General features: G+C 34.5%; 1 protein-coding gene across 6 annotated transcripts in view; it reads left to right on the top strand.

Moving 5' to 3' along the window:
* jar (jaguar) overlaps window positions 1-21,461 on the top strand; it is a 41,629-nt gene that overhangs the window by 5,962 nt on the left and 14,206 nt on the right. For 4 of the 6 annotated variants that reach the window (XM_053747346.2, XM_053747348.2, XM_053747347.2 and 1 more), the window contains exons 2-10: window positions 14,319-14,511; window positions 15,341-15,414; window positions 16,981-17,110; window positions 17,710-17,874; window positions 18,238-18,500; window positions 19,611-19,760; window positions 20,168-20,424; window positions 20,796-20,953; window positions 21,218-21,382. In XM_053747346.2, the coding sequence (XP_053603321.1) occupies window positions 14,325-14,511; window positions 15,341-15,414; window positions 16,981-17,110; window positions 17,710-17,874; window positions 18,238-18,500; window positions 19,611-19,760; window positions 20,168-20,424; window positions 20,796-20,953; window positions 21,218-21,382 (1,549 nt within the window). In that variant the 5' untranslated portion in view covers window positions 14,319-14,324. Of the gene's footprint in view, window positions 1-5,627; window positions 5,652-7,052; window positions 7,120-14,318; window positions 14,512-15,340; window positions 15,415-16,980; window positions 17,111-17,709; window positions 17,875-18,237; window positions 18,501-19,610; window positions 19,761-20,167; window positions 20,425-20,795; window positions 20,954-21,217; window positions 21,383-21,461 lie in introns of those variants that run through there. The other 2 variants (XM_053747343.2, XM_053747345.2) reach the window with 2 other exon arrangements.

Below are 21,461 nucleotides of genomic sequence, written 5' to 3'. Positions count from 1 at the left end.
ATTGCTTTTGTCGGATTAGCTTGCAGCATCTAAATCTATTTTTTCTATCAAAAAGTAACATTCATAAAAGCATTTACTTTCATTTCCAGCTTTACTATAAGTAATCAATTTGCAAATAAAACGGTGAAAGTAACTAATATAAGTAACGTCTGATTCCTAATAGATTGACACTCCAATATCGTGATTCAGCATGTCATCGGATTTGTTGCAAAACAAATTGTTTAGAAAGTTGAAATCAAGCGGAATTGTGTGGATATGATCAGTATGATGGACGGACGGACTGATCATTATTCTTGATTTACTGATTTTTTTTCCATCAGTATAAATATTTCTACGATGTAATTCTAATGCAATTTGCTGTAGTTCTTGAATACTTTTTGTTGGTACATGGGACTAAATTGACGAGAGAAAGATTTCAAAAGTTTCAGGTATAATATGGTAATGTTTAATTAGCGTAGAAAGGAAAAAAAATGTTCCCATATCACAACACGATGTGATAAGAATTCTTTTAGATTAAAACATAATATGTTGTTATAGTCCACACACTTCACTGACATTTAGATTGTCTTATCATTAATCTCTTTCCTGGAAATAACTACATTATGATCTATCCTGATCCTTCACTATAGTCTTGTTGTATTTTTAGATTGGTAGTTTGGTTCACCAAACAAGGGCAAGTTTTGGAGTGCAATCCGTAGTGATTCAGACAGGTACCAAAGAATAGGACTGTGACGCTATGCATAAGAGTATTTCTTTGTTCCCACGTTATGTGATATCGATCGCCATTACAAGGCTTCTGTTGGCGCGTAGGGCTGCGAAGATCTAGGACGAGTTTGAAGACCGTAGTTTGGAATAACCTGGATTTTTGTGACCATTTATTGATTGGAATGAAAGATTTTTAAGGCTCTTTGTCAGTGCACGCTTTATGAAATATTAGAGTTGTTTGTTGTTGTTTTGTTGCTCCATATCATGTAGTCTGCTTCTGACAGGAAACCTCATCGTTGATGGCTACCAATTACGGTTTTTTTCAGTAATTAATCCCAGCTGAAATTTATAACATTGTTGCCTCATTCAATGCTAAGGAAACGTCAAAAAAAAAAACATATATTTGTGTTATCTAGCACAAATTTTGGCGACTTCGGTGGCGCAGTGGTAAAGTTCTTGCCACTGAACCGAGAGGTCCCGGGTTCGATCGCTGGTCGGATCATGATGGAAAATGATCTTTTTCTGATTGACCCGGGTCTTGGATGTTTATCTATATACTTTGGGGCTAGCTCAATCTGTGTATGAAGTTCATATCAATAAATAAATAAATATATTAGGACAAATCAGTGATTTGTCCTAATATATTTATTTATTTATCTGAATAGGACGTATCTACGTCAGGATGAAAATTCAAGACACCAGTAACAAAATAATGAAATCGATCTCCATCTGCGAATGTTTCCAAAATAAAGATGGCCGCCAGCCCTAAAAAGCTACAGCACGCCACTCCGGTCGGAAGGCCCGATCCCGTTACTCGATCGGACAAGATTATCTGGCACTAACGGTATGACAACAGTCACCGAGCTATCTGCTGCACTGCAGATTTGCAACTGCTTGTTCTAATAAAGAAATCTATACTATTATTATAAAGAGGTAAGCGTTTGTTACTTTGTGAGTTTGTATGTTTGAGACGGGTAATCTCCGAAACTATCGATCCGATCTCAAAAATTCTTTCACTATTAGAAAGGTACATTGTCCAAGATTGCTATAGGCTATATTTTATCTCTAAATTTCCACGGGAGCGAAGCCCCGTGCAACATCTAGTAAATAATAACTTGAATAATAGGTATATTATATGATGCACTGGACGGTTAGTAATCAGAAGGTATGGGGTGTAACCTTTTCGTTGGTGTTGTCTTGTGGACTTCTCAAGCTGTGTATGTGTGTGTATTCCATAGTTAACTTCCTATGAGACCAATATCCAGTCTCGGTAGAAAATATCACCGAATTACCTGTTGTTGTCAAAATGCACAAAGCAAACACGGGTCACGCTGGATGTTATTATCGTCAAAATAATATTTCAATGTCATCCGATTTATATCTACGTATTTGTAATATTTCTACAAATCTTTGAAAGAAAGCATTCGCCAGTAAATGTAACAGCATACGAAGTAATTATTATGTGACTAGAGAAAGCTTCCGATTGATGTACGCTCCAAGCACAGGCTCCAAGATAATTTGACGTACACACTTGAACAGAACCAGATATTCTGAAATTGTCTAGAAAGCGGGTTTCAAATGCAGCTAACTGCGCTTTTCTCCGCTTTGAGTATTTACATACTTTACGCCAGGCATGGAGGACAACGTAAAGTATGTAATGGTTAGCTGGGAGGAAAAGGTTTTAGTATTAAATTCGCCGTTTATTTGTAAGCATGCTTTTATTGGCACAATAAAGTTTGATAAATAAACAAGTATTTTGCATGTCACATAGTTACGTTGAAGACTGCAAATAGATGGATGTGGATGAATCTAGGGATATCACGGGAAATATGAGCGCTGTATTGTTACAAGGAAAACGAGTTAGCGATAATTTTAGGCAAAAACAAATCAAGAGTTGATAAAACGTTTATGATAAAATAAATATTGAGGTGTTAACAAACTGAATCTAATTCTTGCCTATACATAAAGTTATATACTACAATTAACTTTTAACTTAAAATCACTAGAGCGAGACATTTAAACAGCTGTTTTATTTCCTCATGAATTATGAATTAGAACTTAGCTTTGATTTATGTTCTATGATATGATTATTATGTAACTTGTCAAAGACAGACGTATAGTTTGATAGAAAGTTTTTTATCAATACTAAAATAATCTATCGCAGTTTTATAATTTGCTATGAATAAATAAATTCAGAAACAAACTCATTAGCGTTCTTGTTTCACATTCATAATGTTTGAAAAATTCTTTCCTGTTCTAAATAAATATTAATTCTGTCATCAATATAGAAAACAAATAATAACGTTTCTTTCCGCTTGTAAATGTTACAACTAATTATAAACTTTCGCGTTTCATTATTAATTGCCTAATACGGGTATTAAACGCGCACGTACCTTTTACACTTCGGGACGTTTCGGGTGTAACATGACCCGAACCTGAAATATCCGAAGTATAAATGACACGTCGTTATACACATTTATATAACCTTGCACTCATGTAACTACATATATATAGCATATAATTAAATGCATTCACATTAGCATTATGTTACATAGTGCTTCCCACTTGACAAATTGCGATTCTGACATCATTTCTGTTGTTTTATTAACGCTGCTGCATACAAAATATAATAAATAACATTACCGACACAGAGTATAATATTAAATCACCTTAACAGATTAACCCCGTTAAAATGTTTTGTCACTATCGAACTTTATAATATTTGAAATTGGCAGAACGAAACAAAACATACTTTAGCTTAAAGCGTGCTTTAACTTTTTTAATTTATGATTAACAGGATAAGTCCTAAATCAATAGTTCTTCCTCCTGCTGTTCAAGAAAATTCCGGTTGTTGATATGAATCACATACTCCGATAAGTCTCCATTACATAGAAGCCTTCGAATTAACTGGGTCATTTAAACCCATGGTGACTTTTTACATAGATTCAAGGCCAGCACGCAACCCTAGTTTTGTCGAGAAACATTACAGAACCAAGTAAATAAATTCTAAATTTCTCTCTAATCTCTGTGTCGCCCCAAAGCCCAGGGATCGCGTAAATAATTTCGAAGTTTTGGCTATGATTTTACATCCGACCGCTTACCTGACGTCAACCGTCTTTGGGAATGTTATTCCTATCAGGTGTTAAGGCTATGTATCCCTTAGTCGCGTCGTACGACATCTAAAAGAAATATGGAGTGGCTCTAATGTGGGCTTCTTATGAAGTATACACAACTTATGCGCACATATAATGAAGTAACCAATGACTGTGAGTTCTAAAACGAGTAATCCCATATGGATGATTTCTAGAGAGGGATATAAAATATATGGAACCCTAAAATAATAATATTTTTCCCAGCACGTGTTCCTATATGAAATGCGTCACAGGGGAGCATCAATTGATATGGCCCTGCGTCAGCGACGATTTACTCGTTAACCTGCACCCATATTGATGGCTGACCTTATTGGACTGAATAATTGACAGCGGCTTGCTGGTATATCTGGATATTTCATTACTCATTTATTGTTTTGGGTTTTCTATAGAAATATTGGTGGAAAAATTAGAAGCCACAAAAGCCACTTTCAATGATATGAAGTAAGATTCGAATGATGACCACTAATACTCTACTGCATCAACTCCTTTATTGATTGGTAGAAAATGCCAAATGCTTTAAGTCTGCCTTTCACAGGTAAATATTATCCACGCAATATGAGTTATAAATAAGCGAGTGAGTTTGTTATTAACATTGGTTTGAACTTGATATACGAAGAAAGAATCCCGAAAATTGACAAAGCTCCTATTGATATATCATCGTCTTGATAGCTTAAATTAACGACTGAACCAAAGAAGCATAGTTTTATTAGCCACTAGACAACTACTATGTGGTTCTTGAGACGAGATCATCAATAGCGAGTACATCTGAAGCAGTGGTCCCACAAAAAGCTAGCGGTTTAGTAGCGCTAATGTTACTATCTACAAACATATGCCTTAGTGCTTTCACTTAATAAAAAACTCCTCGTCAAACACAAAATGTTCTCGCTAAATTATTGTGGTGTTCTTAGGTTTAATGTCCAACGTATTTAGTTTTTGTATTGTTTTCTATATAGAAAGAAATTTACGGAATCTTAAGTCCTGAGCTAATAGTAGGAACTAATCGCTAACTAATTAGTGAGCGAATCTCGATGACGACTTACTATAAGAGGAGAATATTTCAATATTTTATCTAAGTATTTATTTAACACCTTTAAGATTAAGGATAAAATAGTCATTTTTGATGACTAGTTATGAAACCCTGAACTTTAGCCTATTAGGTATGAAAAACAATTAAGAAAATCGATCTAAGGTTATTGATTCCGTTGCTAAACGTGTTAACGTAATTATGATAAAAAGTAGACGACTGAATAATCTAAAGAATAATGAATAAGTACAACAAAATTGTCTTTCTGCGGAAAGTTCAGTTTTACTTACGGAGATAGAAGGCCGCCAGATAGCGTGACATCATTTATTTTTTATACGTTTAACCTAATCTCGGTAAACACTTTCGGGGAAAAGTATCAAATCTGCGATTTCAAATATAATATTCCCGGAGTTACGTAATAAAATTTAAAGTGTTTTAACGTTATTTTAATTTTCAATCTTTATTATCTAAGGATATTTTTGAAAGAATTTCAATTCTAACATCTAGGTTTGCAATTTTTTAATGAATAGGTTACTACGTAACTACTACTGCTCCTATAAATAGGTACGATATTATCCCATGACTGTCAACCCTAGATGCAAGCAAACCGTTGCGTTGCCCAGAAAGGCCAAGCCAAGCAGTGTAGTGAGTGACCGAGATTCGTTCAAACCGGTTCTCATTTGGGCCTTGGCATTGGGGGATCTCTATCTATGACTAATGTTGCCTTTTCCTACACGTTACGTCAACCATCGCGTGACGGGAATATAGAGGTACAATGTGGTTTTGTAATTGTTACATTACTTTTTATTTCACCTCGCGTTTTTATTGTTTTTTTAAGATTAAGTGATTGTTACTGGCTAGTAAAGATTATTGCGTCAGTATTTCCGAATGGCCAGTATTAATTGATTAAGAGTTTGCACAATGTCACAGCTAATCGCTTTTGCGTTAAAACAAGCTTTGTCATTAAAGTATTTTAAGTATGTCTTTAATATGTGGAATTATTTTAATAATGGTATCTGTTATTTTATTGGTCAGGCTAGTATCATCAGACAAACCAGTATTACATAGCAATATTTATTAGATCATCTTAGATTTATTGAGAACTAGTATAGCAGGTGTTACGCCTACACCGGCCAAGACAACTTCAAGTTGTGCATAATCATTGCGTTCATCGCCTTCTATTTTAATGTTTGCGCTGATTTTATCAGCAAACATGGCGATATATGGTGTTGACGAAAATTCTCTGGCGTTATTACCACGGTTTATGGACAATTTATGATTATTACTCGTGCTACGAAAGTGTCTAACAATGTTGATTAAGCTTGGTCTATTCTTGATTATCACAGGAAAATTAAGGAAGTTGAAATGTTCACTTATTTTATCTTTGGGAATTCACAGATATTGCCCAATCTAAGTACTTTTAAAACTGAAGATGCAGGGGCGATGTTTTCATTTTCATATCTTTCGGATTTGGTATACTAATTTGCTTTGGTGATGTTCAAAATTGGCTTAGATTTATTGCATTACTGTTAAATTATCTTGTTTAATATAACTTGGACAGTTTAAATAGAATTGCAAATCAGGTACGTTTTTAGCATTTTATTTTAAGTCTCAATTATACGCCTTGGGTGTTATAAAAGATCAAGTCAACGTTGCTTAGCTTATCTCGTGACTCTGATGACTCATTTCATTTGTCTTTATAGCATAGTAGGTTCTGAGAATAGCATAATATTGACGTTATACTAATAGGTACCTATATGCTATAACCATGTAAGAACTATAATGTACATATTTTGTATAGCGTGTTTGCGTATCGTTTCAACAATCGTCGATTCAAAAATCGTCATCAGACTGAGAACGACAACTTCCTAAAACGGCAACTTTCAAAAACGACAAATGTCAAAGACGACTTCGTGAAATGCCCTCCGGAACGATCAGTCTACTTTTCCGTTTGTCTATTCTGAATACAATCCTGAATTATCTATCAGCATGTCGAAGGGAAAGATCAAAACTGTACCATATTCTGACTATAGACTAATAAAATCACAGTAGAATGGGGTTTCTGTGACAAATTCCAAAACAGTGAACCCAAAAACTGGAGCAATTAAAAAATATGGGACATGGTAGCACACACTCCGATGATACTTTATATGTCATCACAATTTTCACAGAGCGGACGAAACGAGCAAATCGGAGCAAATCGCCGACCCCGGAGGTCAGCCAATTTAGCGGACTAGGGTGAGTCATGTCATGGCCAATGCGGCTGTCTTCACAGACGTTTCATTTGTCGCTAAAAATAACTCAAGTTATAGGTACTTGTCATAATTCTTCGAATTCTCAATTGTTCGAAGACTAAGATGGAAGTTTGTTTGTTGGTTATAATAGGGATGAAAAGTAGTTTTTAAAAATAAAAAAAACTGAGCATTGAAATTTTATAAGCAGCCGTGTTGCGACCTACAATTATATTGGCTATTCAATCACATATTATTATACTGGCGGCCCGTCACGACTTCGCACGGGTGAAAACATAATAAATTGTACACCTAAACCTCCCTCAGGAAACACACTATTTATTGGTGAAAACTGCATGAAAATCCGTGTAAGTAGTGGTTTTAAAGTTTATAGCGAACAAACAGACAGATGCGGCAGAGGATTGTTATTTTATAATATGTAAGGAAGGATTTCGTTTTTAAACTGAAGTGTTCTGAAATGTATTGTTGATATGCATTTGTAACTTAGTAGACTAATTAAAACTGAATTTAAGTAGTTATAATTTAGCTGGGTTGCTAGTTTTATATTTTTTATAGTCCTTTGTCCATTGCATATTCATTTCAAAGCGCAAATCCCAACGAGGCTGCGACCAATTCACAAGGCACGGTGATGTGTCATGGTCATCAGTTAAATTGTTTGTTCTACTATACTTTAACAGTTTCAGTTTGTGTCTATAATTATCTATTATTTGTTTTTAATTATTTTTGTTGCTCTATGTATGATTATTTGTACAAACTGTAGCATTAGAATAACATGACCAGTTTCAATAATGATTTCTCATTTATTCTGCTGTTGTAATTTTAAAAGTCACTTTGTCGTATTATTTTGAAGGTTAATTCAAAATTTGGTTTCGATATCACATAAAAAAAATCTATTTATCGTATACGTGATTTCTGATATCTTTTATCACAAAACTCGATGATCTAAGTTGACGCTACATTTGTGTCAGGGAATTTGTTTGACTTAATTACTTCCATGTTTATGACATTACAATCTTCCACGATCGTAACATTTTGTTGTGCGTTGCTTACACAACAGATCGTATCTCCGGCCACACTGCTCACCCCATGTTCCGCATTTTTGTTAGCCTTCTCATATATTTCACAGCGCTTGCTGCCGGCAGAAGTATTTTAATTACTGATACTGATATAGTAGCAATATTCTAGACAATCTAAAGTTATGCTTATTTTAAGATCCCTCTAAAAATAACCGTAACAATCCTTAATATCTGAACAAATTCAAATTATGTTTGTTGCTACAACCACTCTACTACTACTAGATACACACTAAATAGGTCAAAAATTTTACACGTAACTGTTATTAGATTACAGATGTTTTTAGCCCTGTTTAACTTCCAGATATCTCAATTTTCATAAACTGCTCGAGCTCTTGTTTGCCACACACAAGTGGTGCCATTTTACTGCATTTATGCAATGTACTGGTAATGACAGTAGCTTTTTGCAAAATTAAAATCAAACCTGAAAGTCCAGTTTACATTTCCGCGATCTTTACGCTGCATGTATATTATCTAGATGATTCGTCGTTTCTATGCATTCATGGTCTTAATTCACCGTAATACAAAATGTATGATTCAATAGTTAGTCCTGATATGGTTATACTGAGTCCTGATATGGTTTCAACATGTTTTTAATTGTCGATATTTGGATAAGCTAGCGAGATGGTATATATTTATTGGGAATTAAACGTAATCGCGCACAACGATAACAACAGTGTTACCTTCTTTGTAATGGAACGGAATGCATTTTTATCTTATCTAAGTGAATAGTGCTATTTTGAATTAATTCATAATTATCATTTCGTTAAAATGTGAATAGTGCTATTTTTAATTAATTCATAATTACCATTTAGTTCAAAATGCCGCAAATGACCCGCATTCGATTTTGATACTTTGAATTTTCAGTTTCACTGACTTTAACCAACTTTATAGTAGCTATCTCTTCGTCTGTCCAAGCTTCATTATCTTTTTAATTATATTGAAATCTATCAAATATTTTTATTTGGAATAACTTAACGTTCGTTAGCTTGACTTTTAGTGTATAAAACACAAAAATCTCAAAACACTAAAGAACCCTTATTATCTTGCAAGTAATTAGAACACAGGTAAATTTTCTTTTCAGTTCCTCATCGGCTTGCACGTCTAAATGATATTTGCAATACTTCCTATCTCCCCATCTCGTACTGGTCCGAAATATTTACGTAATAAACCGTTCATTCACACTTCAATCTTTTTGCGTGATACAGTCGCAAGTTTCTGCAAAAAAAAGTGATTAAAATTAGTCTCGCACTTTACTGGCTTTACGTAAAATCTGGCCTGAGGTTTGACCCAGATGTGAATTGCGCGAACCGTGACTTAAAAAGCACAAAAAAGTTAATAAAAACGTAGAAGAAAGTTCATACACTACAATCAGAAAAACAAAGCTTTTGGAGGTATAATTGCGCTTTGAAAGTCGGCAGTAGACTTATCTTGTTATTCATAAAAAAGTTAAAACATAAGCTAAAATATATTTTGTCTCTTTCTTTCAATTTAAAATATTATAAAGTGTGATAGTGACAATTCATATTTTAGCTTAAAGTATGTTTTAATTTTTTATCAATAACGGGGTTAGTTTTAAATAAACCTTTGACGTCAATAAGTGATGTATCTTAATGTATTCCAGATTGATCAGAAAGAAGCAAATTGTGTCAATTAACACCTTAACACCGACGACTGTTCTGGATTCGATCATAGACCATCGAAGGCCTTTCGTGCTTATTTTTGTTACTTTTTAATGATGTATTCATTCAATGTACATTTTATGTTCTTTCATATGCTACGTCACACTAAGTAATAGTAAGACAGTTCTTGTTTAAAATATTTCGTCTAATAACTATACACAGACATAACATATTTCTTATTTTGAGGTTAACTAAGAGCAGCGTGGGTTACAAAATCAACTCAGACTATTTACATTATGAGTAACGAACACACCATCGCTCTGTTTGCATCGTATGTGTGTTTGTTACGAAAGTCTGGCAATACGTGGAACATTGTTCACAATGTGAAACTACAATGGACCAATGTTAATTGGAGATCAAGACGCGGAATAGATAAATCATTCAATAACTACAATTGGATTAATATAATAGATTTATAATTTATATTACACACTTTCGCATTTATTAAACTTACAATAGTTAGCATTGATCGCTTATTTACTGCTGAGTTAACTTTGCTGCGATTCAATGTAGAATCTTGTTAGTTTTTGTATATTCAACATTGTTATTATTCTTTTTATTAATTGTCAGTATTCTCTTCAATTACGTCAACAACAATAACAAACTCTCATCTACAATCTAAATACATTTTTAACCTAGGTACCAAGGAATGATGATTTATATAATGAATATACATACAATACGATATCTTACGTTCGTACATCTGATTGTACAACACACTTTTTTTCCACGCCATTATAACTATGCACCGTTTGTTTCCGTATAAAGCATTTCATTGTCTATTGCCAAGAATAGAATGATGGACACTATAACCGTTGACGTAGGAAAGTGGAGGCGCGGTCCATTTGCTGAAAGCCTCACGATCCACAAAATTTACCCACGATTCGAGGTCAGATTCACACACAATTTAAACATAGATAGGGTTACCATCGTCAATATTGATAAATTCATTAGTGGCTAGAATACGGCTCCATTTTTTAATTTTACTGCACGTGAAAATTTTATTCTTAAATTATTTGTAGGTAATTATTGTTTCTTTTTACCTTTTCTCGTTTTCACGCTTACTGTGATTGCAGTTTCAATGTTTTAATTTATTGATTTAATCTGTTATAATTTTTTTATTCAACTTTCTTTCAACAATTAATATTGTCCTAATTTTTGTTATTTGTCTTCAATAAAATATGTATGATACGTGTCTATTGACTACAGATTCTAACCGTTTATCATTTTGATTACTAGCTGCTCAGAACTGGGTCGGGATTCCGCCAGCAGAACGACTGGCAATTTCATGTCTAGCTATTGTTGTCCAATTCAGTCGGACTATGATTGATGTCTTCGCGTGTTTGAAGGTGTTCTTTGAATAGGTGCCATGAACCCCCGACCTTATCTGCTGATAGCGCGGTGGATTTGTTTAACACGTTTCGTAGTCTTTAGTGTCAACGTTCTTCAAATTCACAGGCTATTGTCTGATAAGTATGCTTTTCATTTTTTATCTTTTCAGAGTGTCAAAGGGGATTTACGTGTAGGACTATTATTCTTTGTTTATTTTCTAATAATAATTTTTGTAATAATTACACGAGCTTTGAGCACTTTGGAAAAAACACTATCTCTACACAGCGTACATTGATGGAATACCTTTCTAACAAACTCGTCAATGAAAACTCAACAACAATTAGCATTGGCTTTACGATCATGTTTATGACAGAGGTCGATCATTCCGCTCTCAGTATCTCTGTCAGTAGATGCAATTGTTCCAGCAATTACATTGTCTTTACAAAGTTTTTACGTTTAATTACGATCTACGATACGTGCGTACTCACGCTATATCAGTGTTGATTGCTAGCCGCTGTTGGGAACTGAAAAACATTGTCTTTGACACGTCGCTGTTGAAGGATACGTTTTTTGGGAAGCTTTCAAACTTTATCGCACTCAAACATTAAGTACTGTTGGATTTTTTTTGTTGATCTATATGTACACAAGATTATAGACAGGCGTACAAATACTACCGCTACTATACTATTAAATTAACATTGATAAATTTATGACTAAAACAGATTATGGTCCCGAAAATTCGTCTTATTACAGAATAATGAAAGAAATACAATGTATTAATAAACATAACCTAAGTAAAGGCAAAGCTAAGTCGTCGGGTCCTTGGCCCTTTTATAGGGCGGAGCGTGAACGGAACTGACGGACAATCGAACATTCTCAATGAGCAATGCATTTACAGAGTCGTTAACCTTTAATTTGTAAGGATTTGTAGCTATCAGGAGCTTATCAAAAACTTCGACATTTATTGATGCATTTTTCTATAAATTGTACCTACTTTCAGTGTTCGATTAAAAAGCAGTAACATTCTAAATCGCTGCGATGTTTGTTAACACATTTTTGCAGATCGCAGTTTACCCTTTTCTAATCTCTCAGCCGCTCGAACACTGATAAATGGCTATTCAATTCATTTTTGCATTATTTTGGTGCTAAGTAAGTCACTGGTTATTTAACTTCTATTCGTAGCCTAGATTGTCCAATCAATTGTTAATATGAATGCGGTCACATCAATTTGGGCAAAATTACGCTTTCGTTTGCATTTCTAGTTTCCTCTCGCTGGGCCGAATAATTTCCAACATTTATTTACGCCAGTCCCATTGTGCGTATTCATAAGTTGCGCTTTTCTCATTGCGCGCTTGTTTCGAGCAGTTTTCTTGAAAGTCACTCATTTGGCTGATGTTTAAAACGGTATACATTTCTTTAGCTTCTTTTCTATGATACTTAATTATGCCTATGTGATTGTTGTTTTTCTATTGTATCTCTGTGTTGAGCCCTTCTCCATTACGTATCTTGTTTTGACTATGTCGTCTTTTCAATTACCTTCTTAATCTACCATGTTTTCTGCGATTCTGTTATGTTTCTTCGTCTATCATTTTTAGCTTCTACTTTTATCTTCGACGACTTATTCGGTCTCCCTGCTAGAGTATTTGAGAAAGCTGATGGTAGTGATTGCATTAGACTTTAAAGCCAGATTTCGTTGTTGTCTAGTTCCATGTCATGGGATGTCTTATCATTGATCTCTATATGCTGAGGGTTATGTTTGAACATTATTCGAGTGCTAAACCACTTTTTCCTCTACAACATCGTTACGGTACGTGACAATAGTTTTGCGACAATTTTATCTGTTGCGTCAGATTTGGTAGGTAAGTGTCATTTTAGACTTTCACCTATTATGCGATTTCCGTCCACTGAACACGTTTGGGCTTGATCCTGTGCAAAATTGGCTTTTTCTTCTTCTGTGCTGTACCGGTTTTGTCCATGATTCGGTGGTAAAACATTTTTTATACTTGTATTTGAACGAGCTGTCTTAAGAATTCAACAACAATAATTATCTAAAAGTCTATAACTGTTTAATTTGCTACTGCATTGATTTCGTTTATGTGTTTTTTTTCCACTAAATTATTTTTCCTGACCAAATTACATACAACCATTGGTTTTAAATTATGTAAAAAATAATAATATAATACGTACCTATAATATATCTTACGAATGCGTGTACCATTTAAATAACACAACACGTTCTTCCGAATTTTTATGGACCTTATGTTCTTTTGTGATTCGATTGTTACAATTAATTTTGTGTTTTATTTTCATGGTATCAAGATTGTAGATTACATGTCTAACAATGTAGTCAGTTTTTTGTTTCCGGGCCGTCCGTCCAGCGTGACAGCGCAGACATGACCACTGTATTTATAATTATCATTACGTAATTTGTATGAAAGTGTAATATGTGCATTAAGCACGAGAGTGAGTTAATCAAATTCATCTGTAACAGTTATTTAATGTTTATTTACACATTTTATGTAACGTGTCTTTAATTATGATTGGTCTGATTTTCATGCACCCATGCACTTCCTTATACATTTGTATGATTTATTATATATTTATGGTAATACATACGTGTTAGAAATATAAATTAGATGTGATATAGTACATGTATTATCGTATGTACCTTACAATAATTGTGTAGGTGCGTATGAGTTAACATCATTTCAAGGCCGTGCCATGACATATGTATCTCTTTATTATGTCTGACAATAACTAATACCAGTGATTAGCATACGTCTATAAACTATCGACGCTTGGGTCATGTTTCATTCTATATTAATTGAAATTAAATTGTATATTCCATTTTATCGACCACCTCAAAATTGATATTTTTTTATGAAAATAAATAGAGCATTGATACATGAATACATAAGTGTGTGAGATATAGAACATAGGGTACATGTTCTATCTCACACACATCAGTTAAATGTTTCCGAAGATTACCCCCTGCAAGCAAACTTACAAACACTTCCACTTATTATTAGTTTAAATCACGGACTTATATAGATAGAGATATTAGAACACATTACTATAAGACATTCTTCTTGTTACAGTGAACGATGACAATGGACAAACAGCTGGTGTGGGTGCGCGACCCTAACGAGGGGTTCGTGCTGGCTCGCCTCCAGGAGCTGATGGGGGAGGAGGCCGACGTCTTCCCCATAGACAACAAGTATCCACGGAGGGTGTGCAGCTTCGAGGACATATTCCCTGCTGGAGACCCGGCCAAGGACGTCGATGACAACTGTGAGAGAGTAGTTTTTATACTAGATAGACGCGGCAGAGGATTTTTATAATAATGTAAGGATCTACAGATCGCCTTACTGGCAAGAGATTTTTAAAATCAATTAAGGTGTTTCTGAAGTGAAGACTACTCCTCTCTCTGTCCCATTTGAGCGTTATTCTTCCTTCTATTAAGAGTCGTAACCCCGGGTCCGCTTTTCTACTTTATTTATGAATTATTTATTAATTGAGAAAACCAACAGCGTATACATTTAGTTTCACAATGTTTATAATATGACAAAAAACAAGGACAATAAAAGGCTTCCCTATCTATCGTAGTGATTAAATCGATACATATGTACATAGGTAGGTACTCATTAAAAAAAAAAGTAAAAATTTAAATTAAAGAAATAACGAGTGGACTGGTGGCTCCAGAAAAATATGCACTCTTTGCAGTCATCATGAATTTGTGTTAACTGAGTATGCTTTTTGATAACTCATACTTTATCTTTTCCACTTTGCAGCATTACTGAGGCATTGAGTGGTCCTATTCTAAAGCGAAAACCGCGCGCATCAAAGATCTAAAGAACAAAGATTTAAGAAAGATAGAGAGAAGAATCAAAGATTTAAAGAACACGCCTTTGATTCTGATCGACTCAAGGACAAAATCGATTATTCTCCTTGTTCCAAAACCGGTGAACATAAAAGTGTGTGTGTGGAATTGTTACAATTCCATACAAAAAGTTATAAATGCGAAAATAAGTTTGTTTGTTCGTTACCTACTTAACAAAGACTATTTAATTCAATACGATAGTAACAGAAATGCTAATAATGACATTGATTTCACTTTCAGGCGAGCTAATGTTCCTGAACGAGGCCACACTGCTAAACAATATCCTAACGCGATACGAGAAAAACAAAATCTACGTAAGTATGTTATGAGTCATACACACACAAGCGATTCTCACCTTGAAACAGTTCGCCCAGAACCGAAGATAACGCTATTGATTAGGTATCGCGCATATTTGCGATTGTTGTATTGTTGCATTATATTAGCATTAGAGAAAAATAATATAGGATACCAGTTTTTCGAAATCAAATTAGAATTAAAAGCTTATTAAGCTATTAGTAATATAAGATGCAATTTAGCAGAATTTTTTTTTTTAAATCATTATAAGAGAAGCAAGAAATTTTTCAAAATAAAATACAAATTGTACACAGTGCACGTAAAAAATATTATGATTAATAATAAAAATATAATTAAATAAGAAAATTACTTTAATCCTAAAGAGTATATTTAACTGATATTATTTCCAATTGGAATGGCATCTAAAACCTCCAAGACAGAATTCAGGGTTGTCCTCAATGCAACAAATCCGTGCGTCATATCATAACTTCTTTACTTAGTTGGTTAATACTTTAGTCGTTAAAGTGCGTAGTGTACTGACGCATGTTTCCTCTCTGCATGGTTGCACAACCGGCCTAAGTTCGCAATATTGCATGGCTTTAATGCGCCAAATTATCGATTAGCTAAATTATACAAGTTGAAACTTAATAGCATTATGTATAATTATGAATATGCCTTGCTATGTGCCTATATGACCTTGGAATAGCTACTGAAAAAGTTTTCTATCAGGATCTTATAGATTTAATTTTTTTTAAATTATCTACAGTCAACCTTTTATAATAATTAATATTAAATAAATAAATAAATATATTAGGACAAATCACACAGATTGAGCTAGCCCCAAAGTAAGTTCGAGACTTGTGTTATGGGATACTAACTCAACGATACTATATTTTTATAACATATACATATATAGATAAACATCCAAGACCATTTTTATTATTATGAATTTTACCACTGCGCCACCGAGGTCGTCAAAAATTTGGATCATTAAAGTTGGTGCAAAAATGTCTTTGGTTTTTTATTACATTTAAGAGAAGGAAATTAGTAGTTACTACATTTCTGAAAATTTTATGAGTGATCAAAAATGTATTATCTCTCTGATTCAGAAGGTATCTTAAGCCTTTGGTCCTGGCTGTATTCGCAGTCGTTAACACCCCCCAATCGACATTTGACGCGTGGTGGTCTATACTCCTTAGACATAAATAAGGAATTGGAACACTGGCCCCAACAGTGGGGACATTTAATGGCCGATGATGATATTTTTTACACCAAATACCACAAGTGGGAATGCGGCCCACCTGATGGTAAGTGGTAACCACAGATCACACGCGCGTTGCCTGCTTTGTACCATAGGATGATGATTATTTTACAAACTTTTATTTAACTTTCAATGCAACTATGCCTTGGCCTATGATAAGCATGACCTGATGGTCCATCCAGGAACGGCTCCCTCCAGACGTGGAAACTCCTTACTTCACGGACATGATATTTTTGTCACACATTGAATGTAATAAGATCTCTCTGACAACAATAAAAGCTTGTCTTAATAATGACATATTTGTAAAAAAAACTTTTAATTACAGACGTACGTAGCAAACATCCTATTAGCCGTCAACCCTTACGAAGACATCAAGGACCTGTACTCCTCGAACACGATAAAGAAATACCAGGGCAAGTCTCTGGGAGAACTGGCGCCACATGTCTTCGCTATAGGTATGTTTAGTTATTATATAGTACGTTATATTGTTTCTTACTTTTGCACTCATCTCAGAAAGTATTCTTTTCTCTTTTGGTTAATTGTTATTTAAGTGGTCCGACTTTATATGTTTTTGTAATAAAGAAAAATAAATCAAATATGTATGTTTGAATAGGTTTAATTCCCGGTTTGCTTCTTCTATACTATTATTTATATAAAGAGGTAAGCGTGTGAGTTTGTGACTTTGTGCGTTTTATCTTTGTGGGGTAATCTCCGAAACTACCGCACCGATTTCAAAAAATATTTCATTTCCATTATAAAGGTATATTATCCAAGATTGCATTTTTTATCTCAAAATTCCCACGAGAGTGAAGCCCCGGGCAACATCTAGTCAGTTATAAAGAGGAGCCCAGGATCTGTTTACAATTAGTGTTTATTTTCAATTCTTTTTATACCATGTGCATTATTAATTTGAAAGTAATATGTGTTGATCAACATTTTTTTAAATTTCTTATTGAGTGTGTTAAGACTGGTATCAGATTTTATTGAAGTCCCCGAAAGTCATTCAAATATATTACTATTTCTTGGACATTATGTAATGTTCTTATTATTTCAGCCGACAAAGCGTTTCGCGACATGAAATCATTCAAGCAGTCCCAGTCTATAATAGTATCAGGCGAGTCCGGTGCGGGCAAGACAGAGTCCACCAAGTACATACTCAAGTACCTCTGTGATCTCTGGGCTAAGAGCGCGGGGCCTGTGGAACAGAAGATTCTGGATGGTATGTTAAGAATTTTTTTTATACACTACCAAGCAGGCGAACAGGCATGCGGCCTATCTGATGGTAAGTGGTTACCGCAGCTTATGGACGACTGCAACACCAGGGGTGTCATACTTGTTGCGGATTTTGTGGCCTAGGGTCTTGGCACAATACCTTGTAATTACATTGCCTCTCGAAATACGAAGTAAATATGAAAACCGGTGTCCCCTCAAAAATGTATCTATAAAAAAAATATATATATGGCTGAATCATTTACTTGTAATATCTTTACTGTACAAGGATCACATGCTAAAAGTACATACACAACATACGTATTCATGCGTATAATTTTTAGCTTGCTAATAACATTTCATATTTTAACAGCAAATCCGATCTTAGAAGCGTTCGGTAACGCGAAAACAACACGTAACAACAACAGTTCACGTTTCGGCAAGTTCATGGAAGTGCACTTCAACAACAAATACCAGGTCGTTGGCGGTCACATCTCACACTACCTCCTGGAAAAGTCTAGAATCTGCACTCAGAGCGCCGAAGAGAGGAACTACCACGTGTTCTACTTGCTGTGCGCCGGCGCGCCGCAGGAGTTGCGCACCGCCTTGAAGATCACCAAGCCTGACGACTATTTGGTGAGTGGCCTTTGTTGCTATTGTGTTAGAGTTCATTATCGTGTGCGTACTACTTCTCCTTAGTTGTTAATTTTTTAAATGTTTCTCTACACTATATTGATAGGGCATAACTAAACCGAAAACGGTGGCCATCAAAATCTTCATAGTAGACTGTGACTACATTGCGTGACGGATAACTATAATACTTTGCAATAAATTCCTTTATCTAGTGTAAAATAATTTGGAAAGAGGATTTTTTAGTTTTCGCTAATATACAAAAGAAATTGGTAAACATGTGATGGTAGCGCTGATATGCAGTTATGTATCATTCACCTTAAGTTTATACTAACAAAGATTTCAATTAAAAGCTGTAAACGGTAAAATGTTCAGAAACTGATGACACCCAACGAGCATTTCCCAAGTGTACGGCCTTTTTTTACGTGTTGAATGCAACAAGATGTCGTTGACTGTCGATAAAACTGACCTTTTTTGTAAAAACAAACTTAATCGCGCAATGTTTAGACTCCAAAGCACTGATAGTTGTCAGCCGTTTTTTAAAGAACACAAAATTCTTACACTCCGTCACTTTACATACTTGAGGTAGCAACATTTGTGAAAACCAATGCTCATTTATTCCCTCGTCTAGCTGATGTTGTATTGAGGAATCATCGAGATATCTATCGTTTATGCATGTACCCATCAAAAACTGCTTTACTCTGTAATAGCATAGTATGTATGGCACCGAAAATTTACAACAAAATTCCAAATCAATATAAAAGCTTAAATTTAAATCTATTTAAAAAGCACCTCAAGTCTTTATTAACTGATAAATGTTATTATACTTTAAATGATTTCTTTAATGATAGACTCGGATAGAATTTAGGGCTAGTATAAGTACATTATAATTCTTTTTTTGTTTTGGATTTGTAGTGGATAGCATGCTCCTCTTTATTTATTTATATTTGCATACCATATTCGGTAAAACGTGTAGGTCTAATTCATTTTGACTAGTTGTACTCATGTTTTTGGCAAATAAATGTTTTCTTTCTTTCTTACTAATATTAAATCAGTGAGAAAAACATTTCACATTGATAGATTTTAAAAAATGCATTTTTTTTTCCTTGTCCGCAGTACCTCAAGAACGGTTGCACACAATTCTTCACATCCGCCGCGTCGGAGAAGAAAATCTCCGCCAGCCAGAAGTCCAAACAGCAAACAGCTAAGGGCGGACTCAGGGACCCTATACTTGATGATGTTGAAGATTTCCAGAGGTTACACCAGGTAAAGAAAAAACACTGTTACAGATATATATAAAGATATTTTTATTTACAAAATTGTAATGTTAATTTTCTAATAGCGATTATAGATACTACGATTCCATATAGAATCCGTGTAGATTCTATCGATTATTGGATAAAAAAATTATTTGTCAATTGGTCGTGAATCCACTGAATGTGAACTTTATGATTAAATTTAATACCCATATTTTGGTTAAATTTAATTACAAAGTTCACTATATTATGAGATCCATAGACTTGTGTTGCTCTGCGATGAGATGAGATAATTTTAGATTAGAAATATGAAATGATTCGAAAATTCATTTCATAATTTTTCTCATAACCTCCTTCTCTCTGGTTTAATTTCACGACATTTTTATACATTTTTCTAATAACATAATATTGTTCCAGGCGCTATCCCGCGTGGGTCTAACCGACGCCGAGAAAAAAGGAGTATACTCCGTGGTCGCCGCGGTCCTACACCTCGGGAACATAGAATTTGAAGAGGACTCCGGTCCCAGGGGAGGCTGCGGGGTGAAGCCCAGCAGTGAACAGAGTTTGGCCACGGCGGCACAGTTGTTAGGAGTTGATAGTGGGGAATTGAGAATGGCGCTGGTTTCTCGGTTGATGCAGAGCTCCAGAGGAGGGATTAAAGGCACTGCCATCATGTGAGTGGTTTTGTTATATTTATTTTGAACTACTTTTAAAATTTATGTATTGAATTTGAAAAACAAAATCATTTTCGAAATATCTTGCAATTTGCTTTTTAATTTACTTCACACTACGATTACTGTATGTAATTAATAAGAGACATTTATTAAATGTGCACGCGCCTTATATTTCTCATATGTTTCTCGTAGTTCTTTTTTAAATACCTATATATATTTCTAACTCCTCAAAAAACTACAAAATCTGTTAAAATTTAGTACGTGCACCGTATGTTTCTCATCACATGTTTAATGTGACTATCCTGATAATATGTTTTTTATTTGTTTTACTACTTTTTCGAATAAATAAAATAAGTAAATCTCTCACCCAGGGTCCCACTGAAGACCTACGAGGCCACAAACGCCCGCGACGCGCTGGCGAAGGCGGTGTACAGCAAGTTGTTCGACTTCATCGTCCACAGGATCAACGTCAGCATTCCGTTCCAAGCGTCCGCGTACTACATCGGCGTGCTGGACATCGCTGGTTTCGGTGAGTTGTTTATTTTCGTAGGAAAAAACATTATATCTGACTGAACGGTTTGGGCAAATTATTCAGTTTTCAAATATTTTTTTTATGCATCATCATTTTTAAGTATTTTTTAACGTTTTTTTTCCGTTAGTTCCATAGTTTCATACGAATATAAAAAAATACAATTTGTATTTAACATTCACATAGTAGTATTAAGACATTATTTTATTATAAATATATTTGTATTATTACACAGAAAAATAACCCTTATATTTCTCATTGCAGAATACTTTCAAATGAACAGTTTCGAGCAGTTCTGCATCAACTACTGCAACGAGAAGTTGCAGCAGTTCTTCAACGAGCGTATTCTCAAGAATGAACAGGAGTTATACAGAAGGGAAGGGCTTAACGTCCCCGAGATTCGATTTGTTGACAACCAGGACTGCATTGGTGAGAAATCTTCGTATTACATATAAACGTATTTTATAATTAATACGTATCATTCATTTGATGTTATAAATATGGTTCC

The sequence above is a fragment of the Plodia interpunctella genome, chromosome 7 (assembly GCF_027563975.2).
Source record: "Plodia interpunctella isolate USDA-ARS_2022_Savannah chromosome 7, ilPloInte3.2, whole genome shotgun sequence".
NCBI classification, from domain to species: domain Eukaryota; kingdom Metazoa; phylum Arthropoda; class Insecta; order Lepidoptera; family Pyralidae; genus Plodia; species Plodia interpunctella.
The sequence above is the reverse complement of the archived record's forward strand: the minus strand, read 5'-3'. Positions and strand labels throughout refer to the sequence as shown.